Genomic DNA, 19,430 nt, shown 5'->3' with positions numbered 1-19,430 from the left:
ACCCGGAAAAGTGGAGTTTCCATTTCGAAGCCCTGGAATGACCAGAGAAATATAACTGGGCATGCTCAGTAGGTTGCCTTCAGTTGGAACACTAATATGTCTTGAGTGCTTGTCGATGCTGCTTGTGTCGGGATTGCACACATCAGCTTTATATGGGGAGATTGCAGCCCCTCCCACCCTCTTGGCGTTCGGTCTTTTTAAATTTTATCCGTGTGCCCAATTTTGGAGCCAGCCTTCCCGAATCTCTTGACCAATCAAGAGAACACACATTGTTGCCTAAGAGACCCCGGATGCCAGTGAAAGGATTTATAGGTGGTGATTGGATTACTGGAAGGAAGGGCGGGGGCTGGACAGAGTCAAAGAAAAGGCTGCCATGGAAACACTAGCGCTTGAGGCTTGAAGAGGGAGGTGAGCTGAAAGAGGTGAGAGCTATGGGCAGTGCATGAAAAGGATGGAGACTCTTTTCAGATCTCCACTCTGAGATCCTCATGGGCCTCTTACAAACCTTGTTAGTGCTCCTGGGGATAATATTTTGCTCCGTTTCAACTGCAGTTAAAATGCCAGGTGCTTCATGCTTAGGAAATTAAGAACAGTTCATTATTTCTGTGCCTATCAAACACTAACCTGTTGTCGTTAGTGTAGTTTTTGCTTTGTGTCTAACTAGTTGGATAGAAGATGAATTCGTATTTAAATCTAACCGTACTTTATTTCCTAATAATTTCCTGATAATTTAATTTCCTTCGCTAATGATACTGCATTGCACAATGTGTGTTGGCAGAGAAATTCAATCCTATTCTGCTCTGTAAATTCCAAGTAAAAATCCAATAATCCTGAGTTTAATTCCAGTGCTCAAGTCATAATGTTCTGAGTTTTATCCTACATTTCTATTAGTTTTAATCTTTAAACTGCTTCTTCTCCACTATTGTATTCATTCACTCAGTTGATTTGACAAATATTTGAGCACCAATTATGTAGCACTGGGATTAGGATTCACGTGAACAATGTAAGAAAACCACATGAGGAAAAAGGCATCAGAGTTCTGTACTAATTGTTTTGTACCAAAGTTCAGTGTGTCTGGGTAGATAGTGCATGGGGAGGGGGGTGAGAATGAGGCTGAAAAGGTAAATTGAGGTAAATTCATAGTGGACATAGACTTCCGTGATAAGGAGCCTGGTTATGCTGTAGCTATCAGAGAGTCTCTGAAGGTTTTTGAACTGAAAAGTGATATAAGATTTTTTAAGATTTTATTTATTTATTTGACAGAGACAAAGAGAGCAGGCAGGGGGAATGGCAGGCAGAGGGAGAAGAAGCAGCAGGCTCCCCACTGAACAGGGAGTCCGACATGGGTATCCATCCTAGGATCCTAGGATCTAATGAAATAATAGATCCTAGGATCCTGGGATCAGCTGAAGGCAGAGGCTTAACCTACTGAGCCACCCAGGTGCCCTTCCACTGGTCTTTTTTATTTTTCTTAAGGCTTTATTTATTTATTTGACAGACAGAGATCACAAGTAGGCAGAGAAGCAGGTAGAGAGAGAGGGAGAAGCAGGCTCCCTGCTGAACAGACGGCCTGGCACGGGCCTCGATCCTAGGATCAATCCCTGACTGAGATCATGACCTGAGCTGAAGGCAGAGGCTTAACCCACTGAGCCACCCAGGCGCTTAACCCACTGAGCCACCCAGGCGCCAATTTCTTCCTATTCATTCAAGGAAAAGTTAAGGCCCAACATCCAAAGACAGCCATTAAGGTGGAAAGAGGTCACACAAAAAACAACAGGAAGCTTAGATGTGGGAGGAGAGGAAGACAACTTGCTTTGTCTTGCTGACAGAGTGGGGACAGTTACTTCTTCTGTATGTTATATAAAAATGTCTGTCTTTGTAATAGTCCTAAGTGTTAATGCCGTGAACATGTGTGTGCATGCAGGAATGTACACTGTTCATCTTCTGGAGTGGAAGGAGGGGGAAGAAAACACAAAAGGATAATGACAAAGCAAGAGCAGGACAACCCCATTTGAATGCTTCAGCAGAACTGTATTACCAAGAGGGCTGTATGTCCTGAAAACCATGATGATTGAAAAAAGGCTAGTTCAAATAATTTCTAACTGTTAGGAACCAGGCAAAAAGAAAACAGAAAAGAAAAAGAAAACTGTTAAGGCCCAGTGCTGGGCCTTAAGGAAGCCCAAGAGAAGCTACTTTGTCTTAATTCAGAAATTGTGCCTAGGGCGCCTGGGTGGCTCAGTGGGTTAAGCCGCTGCCTTCGGCTCAGGTCATGATCTCAGGGTCCTGGGATCGAGTCCCGCATCGGGCTCTCTGCTCAGCGGGGAGCCTGCTTCCTCCTCTCTCTCTCTCTCTCTGCCTGCCTCTCTGCCTACTTGTGATCTCTGTCTGTCAAATAAAATAAATAAAATCTTAAAAAAAAAAAAAAAAAAAAAAAAAAAAAAAAAATTGTGCCTAGCTTGTTTCCTCCACAAACTGGAAAGTTCTCAGCTTACAGGAGGAGTTTTTCACCTGGGGTGAGCAAAATTTTATGTTCATGAACATTTTTCTAGGGAAGGGATTCATAGCTTTCATCATGTTTTTGAAGAGTTTTATGGCCCTTAAAAAAAAATTAAAAACAACAACTGGTTTAAAGAGAAGAAAAATCAAACATAAATAACAATACAAAACAACAAAAAAAAAATGTGATTTTTAACTGAGCAGATCTAGGCTTAGAGACCACACTTTGTATCTATAATTTGCCCACTCACACATACTTTTATAGCTGCCAATTAATAATACTGTAATGAAATAATTTCTTGTACATTTTTCAATTTGGCTAACCATGTGTGACTCAGGTAATTAGGTGTTAGAGGTTGGGAAGAATGTGAGTGCTGATGTGAGTCCTCTTTATACCAGTGGTTTGGTGGCAGTAGGCAACTGCCAAGAAGCAATTGGGTAATGATGCCCTGTAGTTTTCAAACATTGGCTTTATCTTCAGCTATAACTCAAACCTGAGAGAGAATATTACCTGTTAAAGGAGAGCCTCAGAGATTTCAGACCTAGCTTTTGGGGGAATCCCATATCAGCCAAAAAGTAATGTTTTCTTTTTTAATTGCCCAGTCTTTGCTGCTGTATAGTAATTTTTGGAGCCCATAGATCAGGGAGGCAAGCCATGGCTTTAATATGAAACCCACCTTTAGAGAGGAAGGAAGGCAGTAGCAAGTAGAAACTCTGAGGATATAATATTGAAACTATTGGGGTGCCCAGGTGGCTCAGTCATTAGGCATTTGCCTCCAGCTCCGGTCATGATCCCAGGGTCCTGGGTTCAAGCCCCGAGTCGGGCTCCCTGCTCTACGGGAAGCCTGCTTCCCCCTCTCCTACTGCCCCTGCTTGTGTTCCCTCTCTCACTATCTCTCTCTGTCAAATAAATAAATAAAATCTTAAAAAAAAATTTTTTTTTGCTATGGCCCTCCAATAGTTTTGTTTTGTTTTTGTTTTTGTTTTTTAGGATTTTATTTATTTTTTTGAGAGAGAGAGACAGAGAGCATGAGTGGAGAGAGGAGTAGAGGGAGAAGGAGAAGCAGACTCCCCACGGAGCAGTGAGCCTGATGTGGGCCTTGACCCCAGGACCCTGAGATCATGACCTGAGCCTAAGGCAGTTGCCCAACTGACTGAGCCACTCAGTCATCCCCCTCTGACGGGTTTTGAGGCACTCTGTCAAATTCTAAGAAAGGTTGCAGGAAAGTTACTAGTTAGTGAGACTGCCCATCTGTCAGGCACTCTGTTGGACCCATTTTCTACGATCCTTGAAACAGTGGTTGAAGGTAAATGCAGATAGATCAAAAGCTCAGATAGACTGAATAAGTTGCAAAATGTTATACAGCTAGTAAGTTTTAGAGCCAGGATCAAACCTGTATAAAGTAAAAAGTTTTGTATTTTTTTTAATGTAAGCAAATATAATATTTACAATGTAAGTAAATAAGCAGAAAGAAGAAATTCATTGCAAGGATAATCAGATAGCTTACCAAAAATGGGCAAGAAAGGATAAGGGGCTTCTGAGGGGTAAAGCAGCAGCAGCAACTTAACAGGGCACTGATGCTATTGTTAACAACCACCTCAGCTGTCAAGTTAGGAGGAGCCAGCGTCAGTCCCACTGGTGTAGCTTGGTCTCATGACCAGGTCCTGGCTGGGGAAGGAGAGATGACCTTGATTAACCAACCCAGCAGATTCTAAACAATAAGGGGCAAGTAATTCTTCATGGAAATTTAAGTGTTTTAATCAAATAAACAAAGACATAGACTGGGTGCCTAAAAAGAGCACCTTTCCCCCAGTAAGCCCAAATATATCCATCTCTAAAGGCTCAGATTTGTCCACTACACTATTCTACTTCTTAAATATGGTATCAAGCTAGAACTCTTGTTACTTAGGTATCACAGAGAGGGGAGGAAGAAAGACAAGGGACCAGGACGGAGTGATTTATATTGCATTATGATTTTATAAATTAAATACTTCTTTCTGGCCAGGTGGGTATGTTCTTAGCTAGAATAATTTAAACAGACCTGATCTGATTTCTAGTTCCACAATCTACTGTCTGTCTGTATAAACTTAGGCAGGGTGTGTAACATCAGTGAGCCTCATTTTCTTCATCTATAAAATGAGCTAAAACCCACCACCTTCCCAGATTGTTATGAGCTTTAATTAAGCATTCCAATAAAGTGCCTGACCTATAAAATGTTCCCAGTACATGTTCTTCTCCCTCCCCAGTTCTCTCTCTCAGTGTACTAAAAGATGGTATGGTCTTAGTATTTTTAGTATTCTGAAGATCCTATGTTTCTTTTCTTCTGATAGGTATGGTTTTTCTTATGGAAGAATATTCTGTTATTTCATGATGGCATTTGCACCTCCAAAAAGTACAGATGCCCCCAAAATGCAGACAAAGATGAGTACCTGGACACCTCTAAACCATCAGCTTTTGAATGACCGGGTAAGTGACCAGAACTATTTTATATCTGTGAGGTTAGTCTGTGAGGAGTTCCCAGAAAAAGATTTTCTTGCTAGAATTGCAGTTACTGAATAATGCTGCACATTTAACCAAATAAAATGAATAAATCTCAACTGATGACTCATGTTACTCAGCTTCTCCTAAGAAGTTTATTTCCTATCTGCTTTCTGAGGAAGCACTCACAGAATAATACACCAGAGGATTGCAGAGGTGGAAAGCCGAGTATCATGCTGGGGTGTCATTGGCCAACCTCTGGGGATTTCTATTCCTGCTTCAGTTGGGGGCAGAATTTACCAACAGATCAGTGAGCTCCTATTATCAAACCCTTTATAAGGACCACACCTAATTGTCAGTAAAAAACAATCAACATCAATAAGACTGACCTCATTTTCTTGCTCCTACACACCAGTTCCTCCTCCTGGTAAAAGGCATCACTTTACACCAAGTCACTCAAGCCAGAATTCATCCTCCTCCCTGCCAGCTCTGGGTTGGTATCTCCCAATTTACAAACTAATAACTTAGCCCATTACTTATGGCATAGAAGACACTACCATTTCATAGGAAAACACAAGGTTCTTGGGTCAGAGACAAAAATCTTTGTTACTCACAGTGTAGCAAGTGGCAGGAGCAACATGTTGGCATTGGTTCTCTTCGCCCACCGTGTCCCACAGGAGTGCTCCAGAAGGCATGGAAAAATACTACACACACCATGTGTTTGCATGACAACTGAGAACAGTGAGCCCAGGGAGTCCTTTGCTTTTATAGTAAGCAGTAACAGTCTGTCCTTGGTCCCCAAGGGAGATAGCACCTCATTACTCAAGGTTGCCTTGCTCCAAATGTACCTTGGAGAAATAGCCCAAGGAAAGAGCAATGGAGAGCTGACCCTCTTGGTATTCCAAGACATTTAGGAGTGTGAGATGGAGGCCCAGGGAGATATGTCTACCAGCACCCCCTCACTTCCACACACAGTTCATTTCAAGTTCTAGAAGTCTTCCTCTTCATCTGGGCCCCTCTCCTTCATTCATCCCTTTGCCTTCAGCTTCCCATTGTTGATTCACATCCTCATCACCCTCACCCTTTGCCCAATGCACTGCTGTAACCCCTAGCGGGTTTCATTGCCTCTCTCCCGACCAATCCATCTTCTATTCTGGTCCCAGAGTGATTTTCCTAAAATACCAAACTAAAACAAGAAAAATAAATAGAATTAAAAGCTAAAATAAAATACCAAGGTCATCCTTTTGTGTGAAAATGGTAATAGGCCCTGCTCCAAAGAGAAGATTCCAAACCCCTACACGTAGCACTGGGGGCTTTTCTTAAGTCAACCTCAGCCAGCCTGTCAGTTCCAAGCCCTGCCCCTGCCTCCTCCTATCCTAGGCCCAGACCAACAAAGTAGCCTCCAGATGAGCCAGGCCCTCTCACACCTCCACTCCTTCGCTCCCCTTGTTGCCTCCCCTATGAGCAACTTGAATGTCATCTTCTCTGGAAAGCCTCCTCCTGTTTGCTTCTCTTTGCTCTCATCACTGTTTATCCACTTTCCCAGTCAGCTGTAATGTGTTAAGAGTTGAGATTGTGCCTTTTCTTTCTGTATTTCCAGTGTCTGGCATAGTTCCTGAGATACAAAAGATGGAGTCAAAGTTCAGCCATCCTCCCTGGGACCTCCTTCATGGAAGCTCCCCTTCCTGTTCCTACATCCCTCCTGGGTTTGACCCTTTGCCTCTACACTGAACAGATATGCTAACTACCCTGGGAAAACATGAGCATCAGTCTGACCCTTCCTGTTCAGTACTTTCCTGTTCTACTCCTCTGATGTGAAACGTGAGCAATCTGGTGAGAGAGAGAGCAGCCAGTGTAGTGATCGGAGTAGTGAGAAATAAAAGGGAGAGAGACTGAAAAGGAAAAAGATAAAAGAAGTGAGGAAAGAAGAATGAGGCATAGAATAAGAGGAGAGATCAGGAGAAACAAAAGGAAAGACAGAGAATGAGAGACTGAAATCCGGCCTTCATCTGGCCCTGAACACAAGCAAGTCTATGGAAAGCCCTTTATATTCAGCTCAGCAACTGCTTACTGAGCACCTGTTCGTAAACGTTCTTGGCACTCCAACAGTTTATATAACGGCTTCTCTGCTTCCCCCCACCCCCCAAAAACTTCGGTTTTTAGTTTTGAAATCTGTTTTCTCCTAGAATCGTGAAGGCTTTACACATACGTGAAAAAGTGACTTGAATTGAAATACGTATTTGTTGGATGCCTTGATTTCAGAGATTTTCTTTGAAAAATTAGAGGAGTCTAGATCAATTTAGCAGCCAGGGAGAAAGTATCTTTTTTTTTTTTTTCATATGTTATTCTTTTATGTGACAGAGAAAGAATAAGCAGGGGGAGAGGGGAGGCAGAGGGAGAGGGAGAAGCAGGCTCTTGCTGAGCAAGGTGGGGAAGGGCTTCATCCCAGGACCCTGCGATCAGGACCTGGGCCAAAGACAGCTGCTTAACCAATTGAGCCACACAGGCGCTCCATTGAAAAAAGGCTTAATTGCCTGATTTCCTGTTGCAGGTTGGTTTACTAGATAAGTAGACTCTGAGATTGGCATGTAGGGCTTCGACTGTGGAGGGCTCTCTGGACCAGCACCAGGGAAGGGAGGGGAAAGGAGGGGAGGTGGGTGAGGGGAGATGTAGAGGGGAAGGGACAAAGGCCACATGTTTGAGGCCTGGCCCTGTAGCCACCAGCCTTTATAATTCCACGGTGGGGCGCCTGGCTGGCATAGTTGGTGGAGCATCTGACTCTCGGTTGTGTGTTTGAGCCCCACATTGGGTGTAGAGGTTGCTTAAACAAACAAACAAATAAATAAATAAATACTTCTACACTGACCATCTAGTAGGGACTACCTGCCCCTGGAAGGGCCTGACTTTGAATAAAGCAGAGCTCTCAAGTTCATGGCTGAGAGCCAACAGCACTCCCAACAGGTAGGTGAATAAACCCCAGGCAGTGAATCACAGCCCTCATCTTATCTTGAATTTTTAATAGCTTTTGTCTCAAAATGATAATTTCTAGAGATAATATTTATTTTGTTCTTTAGACCTCTCATTTTTATTTTTTAATTTATTTTTTAAGATTTTATTTATTTATTTGACAGAGAGCACAAGCAGGGGGAGCAGCAGAGGAAGAGGGAGAAGCAGGCTTCCCGTCGAGCAGGGAGCCTGATGAAGGCAGGGCTCAATCCCAGGACTCTGGGATCATGACTTGAGCCAAAGGCAGATGCTCAACCAACTGAGCTACCCAAGCATCCCATAGACCTCTCTTTTATTTTTAAAGATTTTATTTATTTATTTGACAGAGAGAGAGAGAGAGAGAGATAAGAAGTAAGCAGAGCAGAAGGCAGAGAGAGAGGGGAGAAGCAGGCTCCCTGCTGAGCAGAGCCTTAACCCACTGAGCCACACAGGCTCCCCCTAGACCTCTCATTTTTTAAAAAAAGCTTTACTTGTTTGAGGGGGATGCAGAGAGAGAGAGGGACAGAGAAAATCTTAAACAGACCCCCTGCTGAGCAAGGAGCCCCACCCAGGGCATGATTCCACAACCCCAAGATCATGACCTGAGCTGAGGTCAGGAGTTGGACGTTTAACCAACTAAGCCACCCAGGTGTTCCTAGCTCTTATTTTTTTTTATCAAGGAGTTATTTTGTGGTTTAGTTAAGTTCCAGTTTGTACTAAAATTATTTTTTAAAATTTGTGCATGTATATATACACATATGTATATGTAGAAAAATATATAGACCCATATTAAATTTGTATCCAGGTATACCAAACTATTTTTTTTTTAAGATTTTATTTATTTATTTGACAGAGAGAGATCACAAGTAGGCATAGAGGCAAGCAGAGAGAGAGAAAGAGGAGGAAGCAGGCTCCCTGCTGAGCAGAGAGCCCAATGCGGGACTCGATCCCAGGACTCTGGGATCATGACCTGAGCTGAAGGCAGCGGCTTAACCCACTGAGCCACCCAGGCGCCCCTACCAAACTATTTTTTTAAAGTAATCTCTATACCCAGTGTGAAGCTTGAACTTACAAGCCCAAGATCAAGAATCACTTGTTCCAGTGATTAAGCCAGCTGGGTGCCCCAATCCCAAACTATTAATAATGGTTTCCAGGGGAGGTGGTCCTGTAGGAAGAAAGCTTTCATTTTTTACTTTACATAGTATAATAAAATTTCTAAAATTCCAAATTTGAAAATAATCTCAAAATTATGTAAATAAAAGTAAAGAGAAAGCAATAACTCTGGGAATTGAAAATTCTGGATCCAGATCACTGATACTACCCTGTCTGACTTGAGTAAGTCACCTACTTTCTCTGGGCTTTACCATCCTCCTTATAAAATAAGTGAGTTGGATGAGATTACCTCAAAGGTTGTTTCCAGATCTAACATTCTGACTGTATAAAGGGTATTAAAAATAGACACCACAGACACAGCTTGGCAGAAGGTGTCCATACAATAATTGTAAGGATTTTTCTATACTTCTAAATAGGGCATGTGTCACCAATGATCAGTGTAATTTTGAGGTCCTTGTTTTTATATTTGTTTTATTTTTGTCTGTCTTTGATTCTGTAGTAAGATGTAAAATGTGTAACTATTTCAGTCTTAAAAAGGGTCACAGGATTTAAAAAAAATTTTTTTTTACTTAAATTCTAGTTAGTTAACATACAGTGTCTTATTAGTTTCAGGTGTACAATGTCGTGATTCAACACCTCCATACAATACTCAGTGCTCATCGGGGTACAGGAACTGAACTTCACAGCAGACTTAATGCAGAGAGATTGAGGGGTGCCTGGGTGGCTCAGTGGGTTAAAGCTTCTGCCTTCAGCTCAGGTCATGGTCTCGGGGTCCTGGGATGGAGCCCTTCATGGGACTCTCTGCTCAGCAGGGAGCCTGCTTCCCCCACCCCCGTCCCCACCTGCTTCTCTGCCTGCTTGTGATCTCTGTCAAATAAATAAATAAATAAAATCTTTAAAAAAAAAAAAAGCAGAGAGATTGAATTCAAATTCAGATGCCTTCAAAGACAGCATGATCAGCAGGGGCAAATATAACAGATTTCAAAATAACTTGAGCATTTCAAATTTTGAGAGGAAGAATGTTTTAAAAGTGGGCATTTCTTTGCCACCTAGCCATCTAATGTTTTATTTTTTTTTTAAGATTTTATTTATTTGTCAGAGAGAGAGAGTGAGCATAAGCTGGGGGAGGAGCAGGCAGAGGCAGAGGGAGAAGCAGGCGCCCCTGCCATCCAGTGCTTTAATTGAAAGTAACCAAGATTTCTTTTTCGAGACGTAGTACAGTACATGTTAAAAGGTGTTCTGAGAAAAAGCACCTTGTTGCCATTAACCAATCATAATTTTGGAGCCCCTAAATGTCTCACTCCTACATTGTAATGACGTCACACGGCGAAATATGTAGCTGCGCTGTCAACAGACTAAAATAACAACCGTAGGATTTTGACTTAACAGCAGGCTCCAAGTAAACTGTGATATAAACAAACTGCAGTAACTGCAGTGCTCTGCGAGGAAAGCAGACCCATTTTAATATTTCTGTTTTAAATCAATACTTTGTTTTCCAGCTCTTTAAGATGCCAAACCTGATTGCAAGTCTTTGGAATGAAGACTTGCTCCAAACCCGAGGCACTGATGAATAATGTGTCCCAAATTCTCTTTCTTGCAAGAGTAGAGTCAGACCCAGATCTGAGCTGGTCTAGTGGTTTTCCTCTCTCCCATTGGTCTCTACCCGGGTCTAGATGCCTCTGTAAGAACTGGATTTGCTTGGACCTCCTTAGACTTGGTTATTGGCCCTCCAAAGACTATTGCTTTAGGGACAGTTAAGCATTCGACTCTTGATTTCGGCTCAGTCATGGTCTCAGGTCTGTGAGATTGAGTACTGAGTTGGGCTCTGCACTGGGTGTGGAGCCTGGTTCAGATTCTCTCTCTCTCCCTCTGCTTCTGTCCCTCCCGACCTTCTAACAACAACAACAACAACAAAAACAAAAACAAAACCTCACTGTTTTAGCCTGAGTACACTCCCACTTCCCACCCCATTCCTTTCCTGCTACCTTCTCACTAACTATCCTTCCCCCTCCAAGTCAATGCCCCTTTGTTTCCAATGCCCCATATTGTCACTGGGCACCATGATGGTCATCTCATCCTCCTTTGGAAAAGAGGTTATGATCTTAGGACTTAATATTTTTTCCTTCCCCCAACAGTTTTTGCAAATGTAGGGCTGGATGTCAGGATGAGGAAGACCATAGTTCTAGTGAGGAACCAGTAAAGAGTTGAGCTGAACAGACGGCTTGGAACCAGTGATTTTTAAAAATTCATAAATGTAAGCCTTTGGGCCTCTGCTTGTCCTCTCTAAAATAAGGAAATTCAAAAGATCTTAGTTGTTCCTTTTAGCTCTAAAATGCTACGACTTTGGGGGCGCCTGGGTGGCTCAGTAGGTTATAGCCTCTGCCTTCAGCTCAGGTCATGATCTTGGGGTCCTGGTATCGAGCCCCACATCGGGCTCTCTGCTTAGCAGGGAGCCTGCTTCTCCCTCTCCCTCTGCCTGCCTCTCTGCCTACTTGTGATCTCTCTCTCTCTCTCTGTCAAATAAATAAAAAAATAAAAATCTTTTAAAAAAATAAAATGCTATGACTTTTGAAACATTTTTGTTGTTGTTCAATCAGCAGGTGTTTGAGGGCCTGCCTTGCAACTTAGATTATAGAGAAAGTGGTTGTAATCCACATGGGAAGATAAAATGACCAGAGATGATGAGGGCCATAGCAAACTCTATAAAGCCCACGTGGAGCATGGTTTATAACTGGAAATTAGTTGGGAGGAGTTTGATCCCCTGGGCCTCTGAGAAGTACTGGAGCTGGTAACTTGGATCCAACAACAGATGACTGGTAGACTTTGGTTAGATAAAACGAAGAGTTCAGGAAATATCTGAAGCCACATTTTTAAATCTTCTGTACTCTATGGGTTCTCTTCTATTTTCATCCAGAAATCCCACATTTATCTGTTGCCATTATTTGAGAGTCCTAATAGCCCAGATGAGGGTTAATAGGGGGCAGGGGAGAAAGGCCTTCTTTTTCTTCTCCAATATGAGAAAAATGTCTACCTGTAAGCCAGGAGCAAAACTGACATTTCACTGGCCTTGAGGTTGTTTTGAACCAATTATTTTAACCCCCCTTTTGTGTACCCTTTCAAACTAGAGTTTGAGAGTCTAAAAAAGGAAGAAAAGCATTATCCATTAGAAGCATAAAACCAGATCATCATCCTTCTCCACAAAAAAGGAAAGAAATGGGCCTTAGTTAGTCTCCAAGTGGGAACATTCTTACAGCACTAGAGAATTTAGGCAGTGCTAAAAGTAAGGGGAAAACATAATCCCAATTTTGAAAGCTGACAGAGGGCCTGAGTGTGGGGGGGAGAGAGACATGCACATCTGTTCGTGACTCCCTTGCTTCCTTTCTCCATAACTCCCTCCCCTGCTATTCTCCTTTCCTCATTCATTCAAATACACATATGACTGGTGCTCAGGAAAACACCTCCACACTAATATATAAATCCACCCACATTGTACTGCTACATCCATGAGAACATTACTTACCACAACCAATTCATTCAATCCAGCAAACAGGAGTACCTGTAATATGCTATGTACTCTACAGTAGAGATGTAAAAATGGCATGGTGTCTGTGCTAACGAGTATATCATAATAAGCCTGTCCAGGTAAACACCGAGTTGTGAGCCCAGAGGTACACATACACAAATTTCTAATCCCGGAAACATATCAGTACATGTACACCCACGATATGTGTACATGACAAAATATAAAAAACAGAGCTGCTCACATAAATTTCACGCATTCTCATATGATTGATATTTGAGAGAGGATCTCCATTTTCCTCTTTTTCCTTTGTCCATTTTTTCATATCTTTTCAAATTCTAAAACTGATTTCGCCTTACAGTTCCATTCTTATGTCTTTCCCTTAACAAAAAAAAGCATTGCTTTTCTTTAAGATTAATTATTCCACATGGAGAAAGTGAGAAAAACTATACTGTCTCCAAGTTAAAAATAAGGAAAGTACCCTCTCAGGAGTGAATTCTGTCTTTTTATACTCATTGGTATAATGAAAAGACTGTCAGTTTTTATTTATTGATACTTGAATGATATCTTTCTTATAATGAGTATTTTGAACCATGAAATACAAAATCATGCCATTCTTTTTATTTATTGTAGATATTTGAAGAAAGAAGAGCTCTGCTTGGAAAATGGGTAACCATTTAAAATATAGTTACTTCTCTGTTATGTTATGTCACATTATCATAGAGCACAAAGAATTCAGTTTGAACATAAGGTAATAAGTGATCACTCATTGCCTGAGAAATTCGACTGGTACTCTCTGTATGTATCAGTTAGGGTTCTATACTCACAAAGTAGGGTTTGTAAAGGTGAGTTGAATCTGAGACGACAGCTAGCTAACCAGTCTATGTATTTTGCTATAGCATCCCAAACTTCTGTAGATACTTTGTTAGTGAAACTCATTGGAGACAGCATCTTGTCCACTGGTCAGAGATGTTATAATCCAGGTCAGAGATGTTCCCTTAATGAGAAAACATTGACTGTACGCTTTAAAGGTGAGATATTTCAAGTTGATTACACGTAACAAGAATTAAGAACCCTAAGTAGATAGGTAAGTGGGTAGCTTATAAGCAACAGGAATTTATTTTTCATAGTTGTAGAGGCTGGGAAATCCAAGATCAAGGCATCGGCAGATTTGGTGTCTGGGGACACCACTTTCTGGTTCATAGATGGCCATTGTTTCACTCTAACCTCACATGGCAGGAGGAGGGAGGGAGCTCTCTGGGGTCTCTTATAAGGATACTAATCTCACTCATAAGGGTTTCACCCTTGTGACCTAATTCCCTCCCAAAGCAACCCCCTTCTAATACTACCACCTTGTGGGTTAGGTTTCAATGTATGAATTTGTGTGTATGTTGGGGGGGGGGATACAAACATTTAGTCCATTGCACTAGATTAACAAAAAATACTATTTCTTAATGTTCTTGGTTGTCATAGTTGGTCATTCGTTCTTTTTTGTGTTGATCTACAAACTGCAGTCTAGGATATTTGTTAACTTAAGTAAATTTTAAAAAATTATTTGCATAGTATATCTGGAAGGATACGCAAGAAAAAAGGCAACATTTGTTTCCCCCAGGGAGAACTATAAATCTGGAACAGGGTAGAAGGGACTCCTTTAGCTGAAGAACCTGTTGTACCTTTTGATTTTTTAAAATTATGTGACTGTATTACCTATTCAAAATAATAACAATATTTTGTAAATATGATAAAAATTAAGAAATTAAAAATATCAAAAATTTAAAATCTAGCTAAGTTTTTCTCATATCCCATTTATATTTCTAAACTAGCTTTATGTCTGTTACCAACAACTTAAAAAGAGATTTATTTAGAATAAGTGTTTTTTTATACTGTCATTCCACATACTATCAGTGGAAACCCCTAATTAATGTAACCAAGGCCAATGATCAGCCAGTATTTGATGTGACCAACTTTTCATTAGTTGGTAGCATTACCAGTTGTTAAATATTTTTTATACCATTCTGGAAAAAATTCAAGATCTTTATATTTTTTTAAAGATCTTGCTTTTCTTTCCTTTTCTTTTCTTTCACCATAGCAAATAGAAATACATTTGCAAAGATGTCTCTTTTCCAACACACTCATTTACAGGGGGAAGACATGGTTTTATATCTTGTCCTTTACATATTCCTTGACACTACCAGGCATTTAATAAATGCTTTCTAAATAAATAAGTGATACTTACTGGTTTTTCTCTTTTGTCCCACAACAAACGTATACTTTAAAGTCACTGTATCATGTGGTAGTCCGTATACCTGCACAAATGCCACGTGAATTGTTTGAGGGGCATATTTACAATTTGCCTTATTTAATTTTCTCTCTCCATTTTAGTTTTTATTATTTTTTAATTTTTTTATGATTTTATTTATTCATTTGACAGAGAGAGCACAAGCAGGTGGGGGGGGGGGAGTGGCAGGCAGAGGGAGAGGAAGAAGCAGTCTCCCCGCTGAGCAGAGGGAGGAGGGGCTGGATCCCAGGACCCCAGGATCATGACCCAAGCTAAGGCAGATGCTCAGCTGACTGAACCACCCAGGAACCCCCACATTTTAGTCTTTTTGTTTATTTTCAGGAATACCATAAGAGGTTGATAACATTGAAATACATTTCCAAGAAAAGAAAGGAAAAATAAGTATACAACTTTTTTTTCTTTTTTTTTTTTTTACTTAGCATGACTTGGGCTATTCATTGTAGGAATCAAGTATCAGTTTAAAGCTCAATCTAGTATTAGAAGTAAATCTAGTATTAAATAATCTGGACGGGGCACCTGAGTGGTGAGATTCCCAACCCCTCCTTTTGCCTATATGACAAAAATTGAGGAGCTAGATAATATCCAATGTAAGTAAGGATTTATTGGAGAGTAGGAAGATATGCATAAACACAGTCAGAGGGACTGTAAAGTGGTAAAGACTTAAAAGACAATTTGATGGGACTGATTGAAGTTTTAAATGCAAATGTCCTTTGAACCTGTAATTCCACTTCTGTTTATCTGTACTAAAGAAATACTCACACAGGACACGAAAAGGCATGTTTCAGAATATTGAAGTTGTTTTTTTTTTCTTTTCTTTCTTTTTTTTTTTTTTTGTACTGTAAATTGTGTCAGTAATAAATTGAGTAAATATTATGGTATAGCCATGACGAAGGAATGAATGAGAAAATGAATATGCCATGAAAGAATGAGAAAACAATATGCTCTAGGTTTATTACATGTCAGGTCATTTCTGGCTATATTTTCTTGTGTTTTTAAACTGCTGCACAGTATCCTACAAGGAGGTTATACTCTAATTTATTTAATTGTTTCTTTATTGATGGCTGTATGTGTATGCTAATGCATAGAAATGGATAATTTCAAATTGTGCATAGTGTCCATCTAGGAAGATAGAATGAGATTGGATGGCGAAGAGCAGTTACAGAGGATTTTCATGTTTAATTGTATATGTACCTTTTTGAAACTTTTAAATAATAATGTGTTCTTGCTTTAATGTGAAAATCAGTTTTTGGTAATAGGACTCAGAAATTCAACCAGAGGGATGCCCCAGTGACTCAGTTGGTTAAGTGTCTGCCTTTGGCTTAGGTCATGATCCCCAAACCCTGGGATCATGACCTAAGCCAAAGGCAGACACTTAACTAACTGAGCCATCAGGGCATCCCTGTGCATAGGGCTACTCATCAGAGAACCTGTTTCTCCCTCTGCCCCTCCCCAACTGGTTCTCTCAATCTTTCTTTCTCTCTCTTTCTTGCTCTCTCTCTCAAATAAATAAATAAAACATTAAAAAAAAAAGTCCACCAGATTGAGATAAATAACCAATAGGCAAACAATAACAGGCCTTCCTCTTCATCTTGTGCCTCACACACTGTGAACTTTTCCTTGCCTTTCGTTGTGAGAGGAGTGGAACCTGAAGGCTCTAGCAACTGCCCTCACTTCCTGCAACTGCAGTAAAAATCCTTGGAGTAACTATTCCAAACACGGGATTTTTACAATTCTATAAAAAGGCCTTACAATAATTATAAAATATAAGCATATCATAATTGTGATATAATATAACATAGCATAATACAATTGATATAAATAATATTTTAAAAAGGGAACTAACTGTAAAGGGAGGTATACTGTAGGTGATATCAGGTTGGAAGAATGGTCCTAGCTACTCCCCAAATCTCACATCTTGGATCTCTACTATGTTATGGGTATTTTTACTTGAAAGGTGAAAATGGGAGGGATGTAAGACATTATCAAATTCCTGGACAGTTAACTCTTCCACGGATTATTTACTCTTTGGATTATTCCTAGCACCTTTTAAATTCCAAAAGGATTTTCCCCAACCGTGAAGCATTCTTCTGAGTCATCAACCCACCTTCATTTGGAAGGAGTTCAAGGAATGCAAATTCATTTTCTATTAGCCTAAACAAACACAATTAGAATAGAAAAATCCCTCGAGGCAAAGAATACCTATCAAAACCAGATATAAATTACCTTTTGACCATGGTAATCAGGGAAATAAATGAGAAACCAATGTAATTATCTTTTTAATCTCTAGAGGAAAATGTTTTAATGTTTTCTTTTATAGATTTCTTCAGCATTTTATAATCCTAGAGTTCTTTTATATTGCTTTTAAATCACTGTTCTTCAACCTGAGCTCGTTCACTTTTTGTGGGCAGCAGTGAAAGTAGATGAGCTAACCTCAGTCATTCTAAATGTACTTCCCAGCCTTGCCAATTTGCAGACATGATAATCTTGTGCTTTTTAATTTAATTGTTTGCATATATATTCTTTTCACACTGATTTAACCCACATACTTATTATTCTTAACATCACTTTGATATTTTATAATGATAGCTACCATGTCTACAATGAGGCGTGTGCCTTATTAAGAATTTTATACATAATTTTTTTAATCCTCACAACAACCCTACAATTTAGATATAATTATTCTTAATGTATAAAAGAGGAAATTGAGAGGTTGATAGTGGTGGAATTGGGATTTAGTGATTTATTTCTAAAGAGTATTAAAAATAATAGAGTACTGTAAGTGAGATTTCCCATGGCCTCATTCCGAAACCCACCATCAATCTGTAAGGCCATACTTCCTCTTATCCTGTTGAGAGATTACAGTTTGCATAGCTGATCCCCTATGGTTAGGCATTTTTGGTTATTCTGCTTTCCTGCAGTGGTTATAATATCTCACGAAAATTTTTTTGTAACCATAATGATCCTGGGTCCCATGTAGCTCAGTTTCTACAGAACCACAGAATGCTGCCTAGAAGTAATTTTAAAATGAATTTTAATTTTCACTTCATGTTTCAAAGAAAAAAAAATCACAGCAAAACCAGTTTAAAACTCTAGACACTCTAGACAGTACTTCTCAGGTCTCCCTTTGTTGAATAACAGAAATTCAACTTGAGTAATTCAAAAGATCAAATTGACTCTATTGAGCAATTTGTGAATCGGGTCGCATTCTATCTCGCAAATAGAAAGGAGCTCCATTTAGCTACAGAAAAGGAAAGGTTTTGAAAGGTAGAGAGGGAGCCTGACAATGGAAATTATTAGGAAAGAACACATTGTTTTAGGTAACATTGCTTTCCTAAGGGAAATGGAAGGGATCTGTTGGTAAATTTCCTAGTGCTGACCAGGAAATTCCAGGTTGACTGGTTAAAGGTTATATTCCTGGGGGATATATAATATTACAATTAGGTTAGTATTAAATTTTGCTTTGCTGACATGGGGCCCTTAACATAAGTGACTCCATTTTGTACTGTGGTTTTCTTTTAAATACCTTCCTTCATTCCTCATTTATCTCAGTCTCTAATTGCTGTTGAGGCAATGACATTCTGAACCCCTAAACTCCCAACAAGCCAAAAACCTAACTGCTTTTCTCTCTCTTCACACTTCCCCCTTGGCTATTTTGTAGATCAATGTGGTTTCTCTGGCACAGTTCTTCCCCTGGCCCTAGTCATTCTGGTCTGGCTTCTCTCTTCATTCTAATAGTCCATCCCAAAAGGAAAGAAATCCCCCATTGTGAGAGCTGGAAATATGAATTGTGCAGAAATAGGGAGAGGAGAAATCAGGGAACACTCACACATGAATAGATTTCATTCATTTATTTGTAAGTTTAGGTTTTGGGTTTTTTTCTCCCCTGCCGCAAGCCCACTGTCAAGGCCTCTACGTGAGTTGTGTATTTCCACAGTGTCAGGATTCCAAACAATGACCTATCACTGTGTATTTAACTTGGCTTCATACATGTCACACAAAACAAAGTACCATACAAAGTCACACAACAGAGAAGCTATACAAGAAGCAAGGAACCAAGTGCAAGGTCAGTCCCTGAGCACGCAGTTGAGGTGAGGCCTCGGTCCAGTCTAGGTCGGCTCTCAGCTCATACTGCTGTGATGTTCAAGCAGTGGAGAATCCCTGTGATGTTTAAGATCAATCAGGTACGGCCGTTGATTGGTACGGTCAGAAGTGGAAGGGTCAGTGTCTGCAGATTCTGACAGTTTGCTGCAGAAATCTTCTGTTTAAAGGAGTTTAATCAGTCTTGGGCCTTTGCAGGCCTTCTAGTGATTATCAGCTCTTGGTTCTTTCAGGTTCCTGGGGCCTTGCTGATTATCAGTCCTTAGTACAGCCAGTCTCTGTTGTTTTTGGTGATATCTGGTCTCAGGTACAACATCCTTGGCTAGTTATGTCACTGCTTGACATGAGTGACTCCATCTTGCTCTCTACATCCTTCCCCCCACTTGAATTAGTTTCCAAACTGAGATTCTTAGGTCATAAAATAGATATATATAATAGTG

General features: G+C 40.3%; 1 protein-coding gene across 6 annotated transcripts in view; it reads left to right on the top strand.

Moving 5' to 3' along the window:
• The first annotated feature begins 333 nt into the window (after positions 1-333).
• The window catches only part of FBXO16 (F-box protein 16), a 51,378-nt gene continuing 32,281 nt past the window's right edge, over positions 334-19,430 (top strand). For 5 of the 6 annotated variants that reach the window (XR_201003.3, XM_004775145.3, XM_004775143.3 and 2 more), the window contains exons 1-3: positions 334-422; positions 4,828-4,963; positions 13,227-13,262. Coding sequence is in view for 5 of the 6 variants with exons in the window: in XM_004775145.3 (XP_004775202.1) it covers positions 4,865-4,963; positions 13,227-13,262 (135 nt within the window). In the remaining variant the exon portion in view is untranslated. The remainder of the gene's footprint in view (positions 423-4,827; positions 4,964-13,226; positions 13,263-19,430) is intronic. The other variant, XM_004775142.3, reaches the window with a different exon arrangement.

This window comes from Mustela putorius, unplaced genomic scaffold (assembly GCF_011764305.1).
Source record: "Mustela putorius furo isolate JIRA1106 unplaced genomic scaffold, ASM1176430v1.1 tig00000242_pilon_pilon_pilon, whole genome shotgun sequence".
Taxonomy (NCBI): Eukaryota; Metazoa; Chordata; class Mammalia; order Carnivora; family Mustelidae; genus Mustela; species Mustela putorius.
The sequence above is the reverse complement of the archived record's forward strand: the minus strand, read 5'-3'. Positions and strand labels throughout refer to the sequence as shown.